Consider the following 20,776-nt stretch of genomic DNA (forward strand, 5'->3'; position numbering starts at 1 on the left):
AATTGTGTCCACAAAGCTTCATGTTGTATCATTTTTTATAAAATATAAAATTGTATACTCCGAAACGTCGCTTTTGGTGTCTTGGCAATAGCTCATTTCAACATTGTACGATACGGTTTTTGACCCGCATTTGCTTAAAATGTTCCATATTTGCAATTTTGTATATGCACAAATTCTGATGCTTTCTCATACTCCACTTTTGGGGTGAACGAGGCCATAACCCAAAATAATTTCATCGGGTACGAAAAGTATTGATTGAATAGAACTTCTAATCCGAATAGAATTTCTCATATTACCAGTTTCTTTGAAGCGTTTCACAACTTTGAAAATAATATTTGCGATTTGCTTTTGGCACAAAAAAGTGAATGTATAAAAACTTGCAGCCTCTCACTTATTACTATAACACTGTCCGTGCTGTAACAGCATCCTCAATTTTCATTGTCTGTGAACATTCTGTGATTGTCAGTTAGCAATTGAAGTCAAAATAATACATTCAAAACGTTGTCAGTTGTGCAATTAATTCTTGAATAAGTGTACAACCAAAATGTAAATAACAGTGACAAAAGTGTTAGCCCACAGACACGTTTTTCACAAATGTAAGCAATATTTCAAATGAAAAATAATTTTTCCAAATGAATGAGAATATGAAATCAGAATAGCATTCTTACTACAGTTGGAATTTTAGATTACAAAAATTTAATTTTTATTTTAATTTAAATTTCCTTTTGATGGGTGACAGCTGATTTGCGATTTATTAGAATTGATTATTTATATTTAGAAACAAACATATTCGTTTTGTTTCTTTCTTTCCCTTTACTAGTGGTAAGGTTCCCCTAATTTCCTTATAGGTATCAAATGTTTTACAATCTCATATACAAAGAGTAAATTTTTGTCTAAATTGAGTGGAAAAAATATTCATAGTCCTATGAAATGCAAATTCTACAAAATAAAATAACTAAATATTGTAACTAAGAAAATATTCATTAAAATAATTATACATTAAAAATATTTCTAAAACAAAAGTAGTACTTTCCCACGCACAGTACTCAAAAACAAGTTAGCGCAAAATAATGATTTTTAGCGTTTAATAACTGGATCTATTTTAGTCGGTAGAAGAATGGATTTTTTTAAATGTTACAGTATCAAGAATATCTTACTAAATATAATTTATAGGTCCAGAAACTGTATAAAAAGTTACATTTCGTAAGTTTTTTGAGAAACACAAGGGCCATTTTTTCAAGCTAAAATGAACCATAAAAAAAACAAGAGTACAGAGCTTATTGAATTTATAGCAAAATGTTATGTAAAGACATAGCTACTTTCGACATAATCATTGTGAAGATTCAGGCGTTTACAATATTGGCCGAGCAGTTCCCCGATTTCCTCTTCTAAAATCATTGCCGTCAATGATGGGAGATGGGTCTTAACGTTCTTCCGAAGATACTCATTATTATGGAAGCTGAGTCCTTCTATCCAGTTCCTCAATTCAGGCAAGAGATGATGTTCAATTATAATTGAACAAAATATTATGCAATTATAATTTTCTATAGAAAAAACAGGATATGCTGAAATCCCAGGCAGCCCCTTGGCTGACCAGCATACCAAAATTACGACTTTAAAGGGAGAGTATGATTCCTGCGCAGTATTCTTTCCTTAAAAGATAATTCAAGGAACTTCCAGACTAATGAGTAATTTCAAAGAAGCGTTAAGATACATCTCGCATCATTGGTGGCGGCGTGCTTCGAAGACTGGATTATAAACCTAATCCAACCGATATGACAAATGCCGGAATCTTCCCAAAGTTACTATGAATTAGGTCGCAAACTAACCATGTTTATATATAATATAAGGGGTGATCCAAAAAAAAGTTCACAAGGCAAAGGAAAATTGCTTTATTAACAATATACACAGGATACCAATGGTAATTAGGAGACATATGTGGCGGTCACTTCTCTACATAATCAACAAACCTGTTGAGGCATTTATCACAAAGCTGGACCAATTTGTTTAACCCGTCTTAGTAACAACAGATAACAGCACCTTTTTGAACATCACCGTCTGATATGAACCTTTTTTCGGATAAATTTTTCTTCAATGCTGAGAAATGGAAATAGTCAGTGGGAGCCAAAGCGAGGCTGTATAAGGGGTGCCTCCAGACCTCTCACCTAAACGTTTCCAGTAATCTCTCTGCCCGTTTCAAAAGAACGACACCAATTCGCCACCTGTTGTCTACTCATTGCTTCGACCCCGTACACTTCAACGAATTTTCTGTGAATGTCCAATGGGGACACATTCTTGGCCCATAGAAATCGTATCACGGCTCGCACCTATGTGCGAGACCACTTCTCTAAACGTCTTGCCATTACTGTCACTGTTTCTGGTCTCAGTGCTAGCACTATCTGCTCGATTGGTTTGGTTTGGTTATATTAACGTCCCGTTTGAATTTTTTCTCTTCTCGTGTCTTGTCTGTTCTTTATATCCCTATGGAGCTTTTGAAAAATGTCCCTCGCGTATTGATTAAATCAAATGACATAGAATATAATTCTTCCAGTTATTTCAAGCATTTTTCAAACTAAGGCTGTATGTATATCGCTGATTGCTTAGGAATTAGTTACTGGTCTATGGATAAGAGCAGATGTAATATTTTATGCACTGAAAAGCCAGAAAAACTGGTATATGCGGACAAATTCAATTAAAGGAGCTATGCAGCTAATTAGTTTAAAATAATGTGGTTTTCAATACCTATATAAGATACAGTCAGACACTTAAATGGTTAGATCGGTTCTTACTGACACAATGGCTGTGTATCAAGATCTAAGTGATTTTGAATGAAGCGTTTAGTCGACATACTAGATACGGAACAAAATATCTTGAGGTAGTGATAAAATTTGAATTTTCAAATACGACAATTTCACGAGTGTACAGTAAATATCGAATATCAGGTAAAACATCAAATCTCTAACATCAGGGCGGCAGGAAAAAGAGCTCGAAGGAGATGCACTGTCAATAACTGACGAGGATCCATAAACGAGATAGACGTGGAACACTTTCTCAAATTGCCACAAATTTCAATATTGGGGCCTCAACAAGTGTCAGAGTGCGAAATATTCAATGGACTATCATTGATACGGACATTTGGAGCTGAAAGTCCAAACCATTTTAACTGCACATCACAAAACTTACGCTTTGCCTAGAACTGCCAACACAGCTTTGTATTGTTGATGACTCGGAACAAGTAATCTTGTCTGACAAATCTCGTTTCCAATTGTATAAGGCGGATGGAAGTATATGGATATGCAGATACACTCATGAATCTATGGACTTTACTGTCAACACGAAGCGGTTCAGTTTGAAGAAGCCTCTGAGATGGTATAGGGCGTGTGCAGTTCGCGTGATATGGAACCCCTGAGATATCAAGAGATATCTGACGCTTAAGCATTCTGTCCGTTCACCCACACCTATTTATGTCTATTGTACATTTCGACGGATTTCGACAATTCCAGCAGGTCAGTGCGGTACCCCAAGAGTCGAGAATTGCTTCCAAATATTTCAGGAACACTCTTTTAATTTTATACACTTCCATTGGTCACCTAAATCCCATGACATGAATATTATTGAACAAATCTGTGACGCCATACAATGTGTTGTTCAGAAGAGATCCCTACCAAATCGCACTCTTACTTGTGCGCTGTACTGCTGTATTCATGATGTGAATTGCCACCAGTATGTCTTCAAATGTTAGTCGAGATTATGCCATATCATTTTGAGGCACTTTAAGGTGATCGCGGGGACCTTAAACGATATTAGGCATGAGAACCAGTTTTTACAATTATTATATATATATATATATCCACTTAAGTCCTTTGCCGGCCTCTTAAATTCGGAACGGCTGCTGCTATATTCATAAAAGTATTGTCTAGATATAATAAAGTAGCCATGCGCTACTGAATGAAAACTGGTGAAAACTGCGGAGATAGCATTTCCATCTCTAAAACAGAATGAGATAGGGAAAAAAAAAAATGATTTACAAAGATGTAGAGCATCATCGATTTAGAACGAAAAGACACCTTTTGGATATTAATGCAAAGAATAGAACGATTATTTTGTGTGTGTGTGTTATTTCCTATGCTCTGACGTCAGGAAACGTGAATGGAAAGATAAATTATTATTTTCCGGGCAAAACACGACACCGCAATGTGCTACAGTGGTATCTCTTGTGATCCCCAATCAAAATGACTGGGGTTGAAACCCGAGGGTTGCATCCTTGTACTGATTGTCTTTATAAACGGAGTAGAACATATGTCGATCGTGTTAAATAGTGTCGCATAAACTTGTGCTTGGTGTTCGAATTTTTTTCAGTATGTAAATACATATGAAACATCACTCTTGTTCATCTGAGATAGCTATGAAAAAGGCATTTTCTTGGGATTGTAGTATATTCATGCTCTTGGAGCAATTTTCCATAGTTGAGTATTGTGAGATGGTTTCACTGTGTGGTCAACATTGACACAAGGCATGATAAACACCAAGGTAGTACCGGCAAAGTTTCTTTTCAGGACAGCATCCTTCTAATCAAACCAACCTAACTGTTGTTGTTTCTAATGCCACTTGTAAAAGACAAGCCCATTGACTTTAGAAATCAGTGATTTAAAGCCAAGGGTGCGTCTCTCGCTTTCAGTAGCGCCATCTAGGGCCAAGAGTACGAATTAGCTACACACACGTCACAACCTTTTTTACGGGGCGGACTTCATTCATGCATTTCATTCACTCATCCAACAGATTGTAATTTAGACCTCAATCAGAGAACGATCACTCCTGGTCCAGTAACCCCCAGCGGTATAACTCTCGACATGGAGGATTTTGTGACCACGACAGTGCGCCGGCCACTACATTCACGAGTAGTCTTCGGCCGGTGGGGTTCGAACTCGCAACCCAAGGGACGCGAATACAACGCCCTACCATCCAGGCTATCCCGGCCTCCGCCTAACTGTTGTAAAAAGTTTAAGGGTGACAGGTTGAATAAGGGTGTTAGTTGAGCTCAATCTGGCAGACCATCTAAGGTAGAAAGGCAAGTTCAATGTATTTGAGGTATTAACAAACGCCCTCGCATATCCGAAATGCAGCACTGTGCCTCTCAAAAAGTCAGGTTTGGAAAATCCTAAGCTTATTAGGCGCTCATCCATACCGACCAACGTCTCAAAAGGTTTTATTGGACTGGGATGGCTATGCATGGAGACGCTATGCATGGTTCAACCAGTGGACTATGATATGGTGTGGAAGGAATATTCATGCTTTTCATGGAACAGCATGTACAATCGGCAAAGCACCCATTACTGGGCGCTGGAAAATCCACAATGCTTTACAGACGTTCGAAATGGTGTGAAAATTACAATAACAAGATCTGCTACAGAACGTAAAACCCGATTATGAGGAAAACCTGCTGTTGTTTAATCCTAGATATTTATGGTTTCAACATGCCAGCGCGCCTGCTCACAAGTTATCTCCATTGAAGCAGTACCTCGTCAAGGAATTCGGGCACCAAATAATCGGGTATGGTTTTTTAGATTGACCTCATGTTCCCCTGATATGCCTTCACTGAACTTTTTCCTGTGAGGATACCTGAAACAGCAGATGTATGCGGCCGCTGCAGAAGCATTGTAGTACCTTAACGCATTAGGGACGCTTGTGCCAACGTGTCATACGCTATGCTCCAACGTGTGCAATGTGAAATTCAAAGGAGGAGCCAAATGTGCATTACAGCTGACAGGGAGAAGCTTGAATATATCAAATAAAGGTGTATTGTTATAACGTTATTTTTTTTCTCAGATCGTTTCATCAAGTCACAGTTTAGGAAATCACGGGAAAAAAAAGCGTTTTAAAAATTCTATTCTTCGCATTAATGTCCACAAAGTGTCTTTTCGTACTAAATCGACAATGCTCTTCATAATTGTAAGTCATTTTTTCCCCTATCTCATTCTGTTTTCGAGACAGGAATGCTGTCTCCGAAGTTTTCCACCAGGTACCTCCGTAGGCGGTTTCATTAGTAGCGCATAGATACTTTATTATACCTAGACATCACTTTTATGAATGTAGCAGCCGTTCCGAATTTAAGAGAGTGGCAAAAGTCTTTTGTGGGCATACTGTATATAAGGTTAGTTTGACCTAATTTTAAACCGTTACTTCCCTTAATTGAACCAAGTACGTATTGCTTCTGAAATGACATTGGAACAAGCTAAAGCCCGTCACTCTGAATCATACACATAAGCTAAATCGCGTCTGGAACGAAGAGTTTCAAATTACATGTAAATTTTTTAGCATAATCATGCCTATTTGAAAATTTAAAATGGTATTCTAAGTGAAGAGTGATACAACTATCCACAATATCTTTCTCTAAAAAAGCTGTCCTTCAGTATCTAGCCCTGTATTCAAACAGCCAAATGCTGGTGGCTACTGGAAGTTTGAGCGACCTAATTCTTATACCTCTGTGAAATGATAACGGTAATACTGGTTTTCTTGCAACTTTTCATTTTCTTTACACTTTACTTTGTGAAATTCCAGCTTCACTCGCAAATATACATGAACTCCCTCTTGGATCTTTCTCATTTAGCCAAATACGCACTGCTCAAAGCTAGTGGATAGGTCATTTTTATTCCTTCCGTACACTTACCAAATAAACTACTCATTAAACTTCTGGTGAACTGCGGCAAATAAAAAAAAGGTGAGCGTTTGATGATATGGGTAACATAGACGATATTCTTTCTCTGTTCTCGAGAGTTACGCTCACAAAAATCATGCAGAAAATGCATATTCACGCATTCTTCTTTCGTAAAATAGGACATGCCCATTTGGAGGCAAGTAAAAATGGGAATGGCGTTAAAAGAAATGACTGAGCTGAGTCCAGAAAATGCTGATGCAATAACAGCAAACATCAAACAAAACTTACAGGCTTTATAAGCTGTTCAGTGGATTGAGTCACTTTTTGTATACGTGAATAAGATCTGCGGCAAGAAGATAGGAATACATCTTCATATCTGAAATATTTCATATTAGCGTAATTGTTGACATATCCACCATCCTTTTATTGCCGACTTTTCGATAAATGTGTTCAGACGAAAGCCGATTTCTTTCATTTATTGCAATCGAAAGACTAAATTATTCCTGAACTAGAACACTGATATGATTTATTGTAAACCCATTCAAAATCTGAAAGAATGGACAACTTTCTCGCAAATTTTATAGATTGTGGCTAGAATGGTATTTGCAGCATTCAATATTAAAGAGTTTAGCGATAATTCTATTTTACATTTCTTCAAGATTCCGGCGCTTGTATTTCGTCTTTAAATCTAGGTATCTGGACGAAAATAGTATCATCTTATGGCAATTTCCTTTTTTAAAATATTTGACTGTTTAAGTATAAATCTGTCTAAAACTTTTCACATTTAGAGCTTCCCTCAAGTTTCAGTATATTCATGCTGAAACTTGAGAGAAACTTGAAACTATTCCTCATAACTTGCAAAGGGTTAAAGATAAGACAGAATTGCTATAGTTTTATGATCTACATAGACCCGTCTATTGCCTTCTTTCGGATGGAAGATCAAACTCATCCTGTATACATACATATATTAGAAACAGTGCGTAAAATGTTACTTTATTTAAATTACAGGCGTTAGAATTTCATCCTCAATATTTTAACTTAGATCATAAGTCATCCGAAAATCAAGTAATTTAATAGAATAAAAGCATAGAACTTTTCATTCATCGATTAAAGCATCATCGCATTTCATTAAAAAAATCAAAAGTTTTGAATGAAAACAGGTTTAATTTTACAGATATATTATCCGATTGGTTTAATTAACAAGAGAACTTACACTCAAAGTGTATTCCTTTCAATACAATCTGATAATCTTAGTAGCTTTGCTTTAAGCTCATGAGCTTACTTGTTTTCAAAATACGAATTAGAAATTCATTAGACTGAAAAATAAAAAGCTTTTCAGGTTGTTATAAGGGGGGGGGGATGTTTCAGTATATAATATTATGTAAATTAATGGAAGAAGTAGAAAAATTGAAGCAGCAATCACAAAATATACAAAAATTGTAAAACGATATTCATATTACAGATAAATATGAAACGCATTCGATTAATATTCCGTAATATCAGGGGAAAACATGAAAGGTATATCTTAAAAATACATATAAGCGCAGAGATTAACACAATGTATGATCTTTACTGGATATGCTCGCTTTCGGTGGAATTTGTATCTAACAATTTAAATTCCAGATAAAATGCGAATTTCGGAATTATAGTTGATGCAAATGTAGAGTAAGATGCATCGGATTGAATTATTGAAATATCTCGATTCTGGTTGAGAAAATTTTAGACAGCAATTGTGTTAATTAACTCGATCAATCAATTTGTTGAATTGCAGTAATCAGTCCCTTTGTGACATTTCCACCGGCTTTATAAAAGTATATTAATAAATACTAGAGTTATAAATGGCCTTTTGGAGAACTGCATCTTAAAAGTAAGATTGTCTTTGAACCAAAACTTCTACAACCTTAAATCGAAGTTTCTTTTCCAATAATGTACATTTCGTATTTTAGCATTCAGTTTCTTTTCAATAGAAAAATATCTATACAGGATAAAACACATAAGTTATTCGATTCTTAGTTTGGCCTGGGAGCAACTTTGATTTGAACTCGATCTATACGGATACCAGTCAGGTGCCGAATTGAAAAATATTTGCACAAATGAGGTGCCTATCAAATAACAGACAATTATTGCAATCTATAAGTTTGTTAGCATTACATAATGAGAAAAGAAGAGCATTAAATGCTTGTAACTGCAACAAGACTTTGCTGTAAAAAAAAAAGCTGCTCTACTAAATAAGAATTTAACTGTATCTCATATCATCCTAATACAATTTTAGTCAGTACATTTTTAAAGATATAAGCATTTAACTTATAAAGTATTTAAATCATCAGTAAATTTTCTTTCAAAAATATCTAAATATTTTCATTTAATGAAACCTTATCTTTTATAAGTATTGAAATATTTAAAAGTTTCAGTAACAACTTTGATTACCACTATATACTTTAAATTTCAAATTTGATGCCAATGGAAACTTCCCTTCGTTAAATATAAACAAATACTAGCAATAAATTAAATATATTTCTTTATACCTTCAGGAAAAAAAATCCAACATTTCGCAGACAGACGTTGCCAAAACATTAAAAATAGCAGAAATTTGTAAGAAATTTTTCCAATCTCATTCAAGATAAAAATAAAATTAAATAAAAATAATTTCTTAGTATTATAAATTTTACATCTAGGTAAATGTTTATGGCAAAGTTTTCGAATAAATTACCTGAATTTCACACTATAAAATGAAAAATTTTCAATGATTATATATAGATTCCTCTGCTGCTTTAAATTAAAGGGAAGAAATGAAAACCAAAATTATTTCCAGAAGAATTTTGCTTCTTTAGGACAAAGATTTCTGGTAAAAGTCAAAACATGCTTCACTGAAAAATCATTAACTGCTTTATGCTGAAATAAAGTAACACTGCATAAGCATGAGATTTCAACATCATGCAATATCAATGAAAACAGGTTTCTATTTGAACGAATCGCTCCTATGTACACAAATTTGTATTTTTGAAGTAAATTTCACATATGAAAATTTTTCTTAAATACATACCTTTAGGATTTCATCTATTTGTAGGCCGTGTCTTAATTTCGATGATTATTTGCTTCTTAAGTAGAAAAAATATTTCGGACCTTACCTTTTCATGGAGTTCTGAGACGGTCTAGCTGCCAGTTTTAAAATTCAAGTTTTCACTTACCTTTAGCTCCTTGTTAAAAAAAAAACGGTAGTTTTCATTAATAATGAACCTCAATTACTTCTTTGAAGAGTTCTAATTTAGTCAGGAGCAAACAGAATATTTTTCGGTAACTTATTATTGACATTATTATAAAATTGAGTATTTAAAATTTCCGTCACTTGAATCGGCAATTCCGAAATTCCCAAAATGAGTTTTGATTGTGTATTAATTGAAATAATACTTTTATTTCGAAATGTTTCTATATATTATCATGGAAGTGTTTTATTTTTATATTATTTAACAAGATGCATATTTTCTTATTTTAATCGCAATAGTTGTAATTTTTTTCCTGACTTTTCTTGTCTCTTCCCTAAGGAAAAAATAAAATAAAAAATCCATTAAGACTTTATGGCAGATGTGATTAGAAAATGGAAAAAAAAAAAAGATTTTTTTTTTTAATTTTAAATTTCATGATTTAGGAAATAGTAGAATAAAAGAAAAAGATGTGATTGAAATCTTAGTTAGAACTAGGTTTAGGAATTACAATAATATTTTGAAGCACTTATATTATATTAAACATTTAGAATGTTATTGATAAACAAAAAAAAAATCAAAACCAAGAAACATTTTTAGTTAATGTACAATGAAACATTGATTAGACTTTATAAATTTCCTTTTATAATTTACGCAATTAAATAACGTACAACGTCATTAAACATTACACAATTATCTAAAAACCAGAATTTTACACTGTAACTCTTCTTAAAAAACTATTATTCAATTATTATCTCCTTAAAGTTACGAAGTAATTATTAGACTCATGATATGTTACATTTCTTCAAATGTAAAGCAATACCAAAATTTCCAATTATAATTACATATTTCAGTGCAAAAATATACAGATTTCAATATATTGAAATATTGTCTCTTTTCTTCAAGGAACAATAGGAAGGAACAAAAAGTAAAGTGTGTATTTATGTCATAACAGAAAGCAAAGAAACAATTTCAAAAGTTTAATCACCCCTATATAACTATATAAATATGGCATTTTTTCATTTCATAAATCACTCATTAAACTGAATTTTAATTTCAGTAAGGATTTTAATACCTTCCTGAATGAAACTGTAATTTTTATGTAAAGCATATACAAGGACAATAATCGAACTGTCCTTTATATTATGCAGATTTGAATTAATGACAAATTTTTAAAAAAACACTTTTTTTTATACTTATTCTAAGCTACATTTTGTAACAAAAGCATATTAATTAGAATACAGAGTGATCTAAAACTACACACAGATTTCAATAAGCTCAACTTCAGAAAAAAATTACCTTTTTAGAGTGAAAACTCCATTCTACTGGATGAAAATAACTTTGGTTTAAGAAAAATAATCCCAAAACTAATTGTATTCTTTTTTATCCGTTTCGTTGGTTTCTAGCAAAGAAATTAATTGGAGTTCAATTCGTGACGCTTGCATTCATGATGTCTTTTTTTTTATATATAATCAACATCTTTAATACTAATAAGAAGTAGCTTAATATACATTTTAATACATACATAATAGATACGAGAATCATTGGAAATTAAGCAACTCATTCTAAGAACAATTGTGAACTAGAAATAACCTACTTCTTTAGGTTTCAGAGACGAGCAAGAAAATTATGAACTCACAGAAATATTTTAAATCACCCTGTATTACATTTTTATTTTTAAGTAATGTTTCAGAAACCAACTTACCAAGAGGTAGAATGAGAAAAAATGGAAACCAGCAAAGGATAAAAACTCCAACGACAATGCCCAAAGTTTTGGCTGCTTTCTTTTGCCTTTTGAATTTTGCCAGACGTCCTTGAAGATTGGCCATGGTCACCTTGATACTGGTCTTGTCTCCATAGGTTCCATTTCGGGCGGCAGGGCTCAGGACATGATGGGCTCCAGCATGGACTCGGAGGGTGAGTTCCTTCGTCGTTTCGTGGCCAGCCGACTTGACTACCTTGACTCCAGTTTCGAGAAACTTGGTCTGCTTCACTGCGGCTTTGTAGATTCGAAAATAGACGATGAAGATGATCAAGCAAGGGAGGTAAAACGAGAAGGTGACCGAAAAGAGCACGTAGCCGAGCTGCTTGGTCACCTCACACATATAAGGATTAGCTGGTGGGGGTTCCTTCCATCCTAGTAAAGGGCCTACCGAGATTGCAGTGGAGACGAACCAGATCGCGATGCAAGCAAATGTTGCTCTCGAGTGAGTGACTATATTGGAATAGGCCAAGGGACGAGTCACTCCCACATAACGATCCACACTGATAACACATAGACTAATGATGGAGGCCGTGCAACAAAGAACATCTAGTGCTGCCCATACATTGCAGAAGGTATAGCCAAAGATCCATTGCTTGTTATTCATCTCCAAGAAAGCTGAAAACGGTAGCACGAAAACGCCCAATAATAAGTCAGCAATTGCCAGATTTACGATAAAGATATTTGTCGTACTGCGAAGATTGGGAGTGAAGGTTACAGCCAGAAGAACCAGTGTATTTCCGAAAATGGTCATCAAAATAATAGCCGTTAAAATTGCACCTTTCACTATAAATCCGAAATATTCCATTCCGGAAAAGTTTGGAGATCGTGAGTTGTTGGCCCAATCAGATAAGTTCCAAGGAGCTTCTTCAGTCTCAGTGAGATTGATAATGATTATTGCTATGTCAGATATCTTGTTCCCTAACGGCAATGAAATCTCCTCAAGCTCCGTGGTTGGCGCCATTGTTAGAATTTGTTTTCACGATTCAACTATGAATACTATAAAATAAAGGTTGGATTTTGGCATGATATATAAGAAACGCCTGTTTTAAAAGTCTGTAGTTATTTTAATCTTTTAACATTCATATAATTATGTAAGTTCAAACTATTTCTTTGTATCAGAAGTCTTTTTTCACTTAACAAATAATTCATAGTTCAGGGTACCTAAAATAAAAAAAAAAGAAATTATAGAACACTTGCACGATATTTTTACATAAGAGAACTTTAAACATTCTTTAAAAACAGCAGAAATGTCTTTAAAATGTTCAGTAATAAAATAAATATTATCTATTTCAACTAAGTAGAAATTATACCTTTAATCAAAGCGTCACATTTTTTAATATTTTAAGACATATAAAAACATAATATTTATAAAATGCCCCCCAAAAATTCTCAATAACAATTTGTTTGATTTTTGCAATTATTACCTAATGTGTGAAATGGCAGTTCTACATTTTTGACATTCCGCAGACCGGGTAGATCCATACACCATACATCCATAACCAATCTGAGCTTCACACATTGTATATTGCAAACAATGCTGGTGTTATATTCAGATGTGTAGCTCTTTCAACTACAAATGGAGTTAAATTCTACTAATGACAGCAAACTTTTGCAAATGCAAAAAATAGAGGTGATAACAAGTTGAGTGTTATTTGTCTTAGAAATTAGGCAAGTATAGCTCAGATCATTCCTGCTACCACTTCTACATTAATTCATCCTACTCTCATGGACCGAAATCGGAACTTACTGACCTACAACCATTCATTGCAACAAGAAAAATGGATTTACCAGCCTAATGGCTATTTCAATTTAGAAACATTTAAGAAAGCTTCTTTTAATGGTTCCATTACACAACTGATGTAGAATGGAAGACATCAGCTTATATTTTATGCAGCAGTAAAGATTTCGCCTACACACTAACTACTCTATGTGGACCCACATCTTCAAATGTCTCCAACTAATGATTTCAAGTCACGCGACAGATTCATCATATCCCGTGCTTCACAGACTAGATAAAACCTACTTAAAAATGGTGGAAAAGCATAATGGGAATCATAACATGTTTCATAAATTGAGTACTTGTAGTGTGCCTCAGTGGTATATAGATTTCTAGTACATAGTAATACTTTAAGCCAAGAGTGATTATCTCACCAGTCAATCATCAAGAATAAGTTACATGTGTCTCGTCTAATAATGGATCGACAACGGTGAACAACTTTCTGTTTTTTTCTCAATATAATTTGTTTACGTTTCTACGTTAAAGGGCAATTATTGTCTATTGATTTTTAGATTTTGCCATTCTCTCTCTCTCTCTCTCTTTTGAATACATCCAGGGCGTTCAATGTCATAAACTGATAAATGTATCATCGAAGTAAAAAGCAGCGACACATTAAGACAAAAAAAAAAATATGGAACAAATTTCTTCTAAAGAATAGCTCCAAATGAATACTTTTTAAGGTTTCGTCACAGACTTAATTTATTTGATTTAAAAATGTAATACATAGAAGAACTCTTTTAAAGCTTTCTTTTATTGATTTTAAATGAATCTTTTAGATTAATGAAGTCTCATAATTAAGGACTCATTAGAGCGGGTATGTTGATACAATAGAATCTACTGCAGTCGGGTAAGAAGTAAAATGTTTTTGAAATAGGGAAATATGTCTAACATAATTTTATAAAGAAATATTTTAACCAAACTGAGAAGATAGCAGCAGATCATTTCCATATTATTTTTAATTAATTTATTTTTTGCCTCTTAATCACACATAAAGAAAAATGATTTTTTCAACTTAGAAAAGTTATGATTATAAGATATTATCATTTTAGGATCTAACAGGGAAAATATCACGACTTCATGTAGGTGGAAAGTAAAAGTTTCGGTTAAGTGGAGTTCCCATCCATTAAGAACTAGGGCTCAAAATGAGTTTTTTTTTGCGTTCCTTCAAATTGGGACATCAATTTTCACAGAAAAAAAAATTTACTAATTAAGCGAAAATTTTTGGAAGTGATCTTTTTTTCTTCAGCGGACTCCATTCATGATCATCAAAAATTTTGACACACTTAATAAATAATCAAATTAATAATTGATTGAAAAAGTGTTTCAGAAAAACAGTATAATTATATTAAGGCACTTGTTCACAAAAATATTCAAATATACCGAAATGCTTTTCATTAAATGAGTTAAATAAATATAATTAATAATAACAATGCAAAAAATCCCCCCGAGAAACTGTGAAGAAAATTTCAGCTTTTAGCCATTTATCAATCCAAATCTTCAATTCATGATAATTTATTTTCTATAATTTTAATCAATGTAAAAATAATTTAAAAAAATAGTTGTAATTGTTTTCTATCAAAATGCCAAGCTTTATAACGAACCGAGAACAAATAATGAATTTTCAAAACTACATTATGCTTAATGAAACCATTGAAATTCGTTTCTCTCTTTTTTATATTTTTTAAAACATTTCAGAGACCAGAGTTAGACAGTTTAATAAAAATGATTCATGACTAAATGATAGTTCCTGGAAATAAGCTCATAAAAGATAATCATCATTTTTGAACTAGGCAATTCAGCAAAAGAGGTTTCTAAAGAGATAGAATATACACAAGTATTTTATCTTATGAAATTCTTCGATTCATTGCCCTATACTGAATGATCCTCTTTAATTGAATAATTCATTCGCAAGAAGAAAATCGGTCAAAAAGAATACCGCAAATCATGCTGAGGAGTCTCCTGTACACACTTATTAAAATGGAATAATTTTAAGAAATAAAATTTTTAAAAATAAAGAAAATAATCACTCTAGTAGAGACGAATGTCTCTCTCACTTAGCCTTTCACTTTCATTTCTGTCATATTTCTATTTCAGATTTATAATGCTCATTCCAGAATTTTCTATAACACAAAGTGGAAGATATGCAATGTAAAACGAAAAAATACTTTTCGCACCTATCAAACTGGGATCTTAGACGAAATTATAATTATCAGAAAAAAAAAGTTTCCTTTTTTTTTATTACTTGTATAAAGGATGGTGAACGGAAGTTTGAACCTAAAGGAGTTCTCACATAGGGAAAGAGTTGCTTCAAATGCCAGCAACTTTCATTTTTTAAGGGTTTAAAATACCAATCAGAGTTAAGAATACATCTTTTATTTAAAGGAAGTGCTTTATTTTTTAAATCTGGAGCATTTTCGCTTTTCTAGCTGTCCAGATGAAGTCGGTAATCCTAATATTTGGCGAACTGTCCCTCTATGATAAAGAAATACAATAGCTCGATTTTCAAAATTATTATGTTAACCCCTTCCAGTAAGAATTAATAATGAAAAATTGAGCACAAAATAACCATTTAATTTTTATTTTAAAAACGTTTCATTTTATAATTCTTACATAGTGTTAATTAAAACTATATTTTTGATATGGATATAACTGAAATTTGTAAGTTCATATTCAACACCTCGTCAAAAACCTCTATTGACTTCGGATAAGCACCTAGTTTTCCCAACATCAGAGCGTTTACACCATGCACTCCATAAATTTCTTTATCTCTGGCATATTATCTATTTCCTTCCATTCTTCTGATGATGTATCTACGATTCCAAAATATTCACTAGAATCACTTATTAGCCGCTTAGTATGTTTTCTTCTTTTTGATAATATTTCACTTTATGAATTTCATTATCAGTATGGCGTAAATATTTGCTGATTTAATCTGATTCTTCAGAATCCCTCCAATCACTTTGCTATTTATAGTCTGCACTATCCATTACGGTGTTCATTTCACAATATGTTTTTCCTTTAGTAAAAATATATATTGGCCTGACCGATGTTTACACTCAATGTTTATAAGAATGAAATCCCACCAACTAACAACAATTTAGCCGTGATTTATATCAAGAAATTCTAATGGTAAGAAATGTATGATAGTGATCTATGATATTAATAAAAGTAACAGAAGTTCTGCCGGATTCAATACATAGAAATTTTAAACCAAGTTTACTATCATATTCAACAGTAACTTTAGTCGCATTACGAGTGTAGCTCGTCATCGTACTGTATGGCATGAAAATTCAATGACAAGCTCGTCATTTATACTAAATATACTCGCCATTTTACTGGAAGGGGATAAGCAGTCTTTGAACTGCTTAACACTGTGAATTATATTGGATTGGATGGATACAAGATAACCGAATGATAATGAATATTCTAGAAACATTTTGATGAAATGGGTTAATTACAAAACGTTAAACCATAAAATTTTCTCACAATAAAAGAATCATAGTTCAGAACAAATTATACTACACAATTAAATAAATTTGGACTATGAATAAAATGAAGTGTTGAAAGCAAGGAGCCTCTAAACTAAATTGATCATAATAATCATAAAATAGTGAAGTGTTTGACGTCGAAAAAATCTTCAAGAATATTCGTAAGAATTAGCAGCGCACTTTCACTTAGTACAAACAGGAGTTTCTGCTTTTCATATAAATTATCTACGAATAAATTGGATGCGGACTGAAGGAATTTAAAGTATTATAGTTTTGCATTTTTTATAACGCAGCCTGGATAAAAATTTACAAGGAAGTTAATAAAACTAATATCTTTATTTGTTATAAGATTTCAATGTACCGACACTGTTAGTGAAAGTTATAAACAGTGCAATTTAAAATATCTTGAGCTCATTTGACAACTAGCCATACATATAATTAAAGTCTTAGCTTTGAGACGTTTTTCATACATTAATCTTCGAATAACCATACGAAATCATTTAAACTGATTCTGAATTACTCAAAGTAGTGTCAGACGCCGAAAACTCCTATTTTACTTTAAAATTTTGTACAATCAAAGTTCAGATCGTTCGAGAAAAGGGACGAAACCAATATATGAATTTCTGATTTTGTACCCCTATCATTAAACCCATTTTCCATTTTAGCAACATGAAAGAAACCAAAAAATTAAAAATTGAACTGTTATTTACTGCTGAGATGCTTATGAATGTTTAAAAACTGATAAATTAATGGCTGACTATGATAATGCATGCTGCTATAAATTAAGTCGATGGAACGTAGATATGCTGGATATTAAATCATTTGAAAGCATCGTTTCACAGCTTGGAAGCTACCGTTTTACAATTATTAAAATATTATTTTTTACAATAAGTGAATGCTGGCTTTGCATAACACAAGAACACCCTATCATATTATTATAAAATTATTTTGTCATTACTTATGCTAATATTAAAAACAATGAATTAAAGAAAAGAAATAAAAAAAAGTTTAAACCATTAGAACACTTCAAAATTAAAATAATAAATGCAAAAAAAAAAATGTCAGAAGCTTCTGGAGTTTTAAGACGATACACTGTTTCTACAGGAATTCTCTTAGTACTATGATTTGAATATTTAAATTAGGAAGGTTTGTTTGCATGAATTCAAATAGTTTTCCAAAAGAATTGAATTAAGAGCATGACTGCAGTTGATATAGTCCACCTCACTATGAAACATTTGTGGAGCTGATAATGGTCAATTGAATGCAACAAATTTGAAGTGCATCAGTTTGATTATATCAAAATTAATGATAATTTGCGTAGTCCGAAAATCATATAAAAGCTGTTCTATTAGATCCTAAAGTTTATGTAGACATTTTGAGATAAGGTAAATGTCAAAGAAAAATGAGTTGAATAGGAGATGAATGTTCTACTAGAAGTGATAACTGTACTTTCTGCTATTAAATTGAATATTAGTCCTTACTCATTTAAAAATGAGTTTCTAAGTCTCGGATATTTCCTTTTCATGTCTCAAATTATGTTATTTTTATTTTTATAAACGTTTTTTTTTTTCCTACAAAATCGGTGATATAATGATTGAAAGTTACTCCAAATTGAAGGTATTAATTATTTATGACAGTTTGTATTATATATTCCATGAAAGAAAATATATTTTTATTGAAAAACAGTAATAAAACAGTACTTTGGCACATTTGAAACAGGCATTAAAATGAATTTTGAGGGAATAAGCAATACCGTCTTATCATTTCAAACGTATTCTCTTCAAATCAGTTCGTTACTATGATAAGAAAGCAAAATATATGTTCCCAATCACCCCAAAAACCTCTGGGAGAGGAGATAACAGGAAACATGTCATAGTAATTATGAACATCACGGTAACTAAGGTTGGTTAGTTAATAAATTATTTTGGAAAAAGGAGTTGCTTAATGAGCCTTCTGGAATAGGATTATGCACTCCTATAAATTACAGGCCTATTTTCCAACTCATATGAACAGTTAAATCGAATAAAAAAACAGTCTACAAAATTTTTTACGCAATTATCCTAGTTTACCCTATATCAAAAGAACATAGTTCAGTAGAAATTTACTGATTTTTTTTATTCGCAATGGACGCGTGACTAGTGCCAGCAGATTTCTGTGATGTAAGAGTTCCCAAACCAACAGTATAGAGAATATCTCAACGTAATAAATGGTGTCCTTCCAATATTTTTGAAATCCATGGCCTGTTTGAAAAAGTTACAGGGACAAATATACATTCGATGTCTAGAATTTTACGATAAGGTCTACCTTTGGTAAAAATAAAATCCTTTATTTTCGAAGAAATGCAGTTTGGAAGACGAATGTTGGTTTGATCGAGACATAAATATTATCCTTTAAAGTCATCCGTTTTAGAACGATAAAAATTCATTTTTGATACAGGGGTTTATTATCAGTGACAATTTGCCAAAAACGTGTGATATGACATTTTCAAAAACTCTTTGTTTTATTCCATTTTGTATAACAGTATACTGAATAGCGAGAGATATATTGAATTAATTTGGTTTGTCATTATGTCCGAATTAACACATGAATTGACTTTAGCAGTAGCTGTAAATCTTTGTATATCTTTATATAACTTTATATAGATGTCGAAAAATGCGCAATTATTTTCTGATTTTGCATTTTAAATAATCTTTTGTAATATATATAATATTCCTGAAACTCACAATGAATGTTCAAACACCAGTATGAAAAATGGCCTAAATTAATAGATTTCTTTTAAATACCTTAGAAAACTTAAGCGTTGGAAATACACAAACAGTGGAACAAAAAGTATACTAGAATTTCAACAAATTCTTAGACACAGTAAGTATTTATTGAAACCTATATCGTACTTATTGTTCATTGTGAGAAAATTAATTTCTGTTTCGTTATTACTTAAGTTCTGAGGATTCAAAAAATGCTCTAAATTTGTGTAAATGCTTCAGCTTGAAAGAATTTGTTAAAGAATTCAACTTTAATAAAAATGATCCAAATTTTTCTCCACATCATCATCTTAAATTAATTTCCCATTCCTTTTCTTTCATTTATATTCACACTCTCAAAAGCTATTTTCCACATAAAATAACAGGAATTAGAATCATGGTTCTATATAATACGAGAACACAATTCTTTTCAAAATACATTAGTAAAATCTATAAAAATTAGAATTAAGGATGAAATCTGATTACATATTATTCATTTTAACTGTTTGTTTAATTACAAGTCAATTCTTAAAAAGACTGAGAAATTTGATATTTGAATAGGCAACATTCTAACATATTGTATTTGCGAAATCTGCAAAACATTTCTATTTCAGTGAAGAAATCTAGTGTACTTTCTTCAGCTTGAAATCCCGAAATTATTAAGTTATCTGGAAAGATATTGTCTAGAATATTTTCGAATTCTTATGTGGAAACCGATTCTGATAAAGACCAAATCGAAGAAGCTACTCATCAGAGTAATGCTTTTTTAAAAGAAGCCATGGAAAAGTCAATTCAATTCTTGAAGACCCTGAAGAAAAACTTACAAATCCAAAGACACTGAAAGCTAAATTATTTGAGGCAACGAATAAAAGAGCAAAAAACTTAGATTTGTTATTTGTTGCCATGAAAACTATAAAACCAAGCTCAGTAGCTAGTGAACGAGTATTATTGAGTATATATACGAACAATATTGTGTCCAAAATAAGAACAAGCCTTAGCCACCGTTCAGTGGATATTTTATGTGTTTTAAAATCCTATTTTCTTAGGAAAAATTAAAATTAGTGAAAATAATAAAAATATTATTTGAAATTTTTGTTTGAGTTTTCGCTATTTTGTGTAAGTAATATGTATATGTAATACTTAATTTTTT

At 32.2% G+C, this 20,776-nt stretch overlaps 1 protein-coding gene across 3 annotated transcripts in view; it reads right to left on the reverse strand.

The window, feature by feature from the left end:
* LOC129960930 (alpha-1A adrenergic receptor-like) overlaps positions 1 to 20,776 on the reverse strand; it is a 130,603-nt gene that overhangs the window by 18,865 nt on the left and 90,962 nt on the right. For all 3 annotated transcript variants that reach the window (XM_056074681.1, XM_056074680.1, XM_056074682.1), the window contains one exon: positions 11,561 to 12,781. In XM_056074681.1, coding sequence (XP_055930656.1) covers positions 11,561 to 12,581 — 1,021 coding nt within the window. In that variant the 5' untranslated portion in view covers positions 12,582 to 12,781. The remainder of the gene's footprint in view (positions 1 to 11,560; positions 12,782 to 20,776) is intronic.

Source organism: Argiope bruennichi, chromosome X2 (genome assembly GCF_947563725.1).
Source record: "Argiope bruennichi chromosome X2, qqArgBrue1.1, whole genome shotgun sequence".
Classification (NCBI taxonomy): domain Eukaryota; kingdom Metazoa; phylum Arthropoda; class Arachnida; order Araneae; family Araneidae; genus Argiope; species Argiope bruennichi.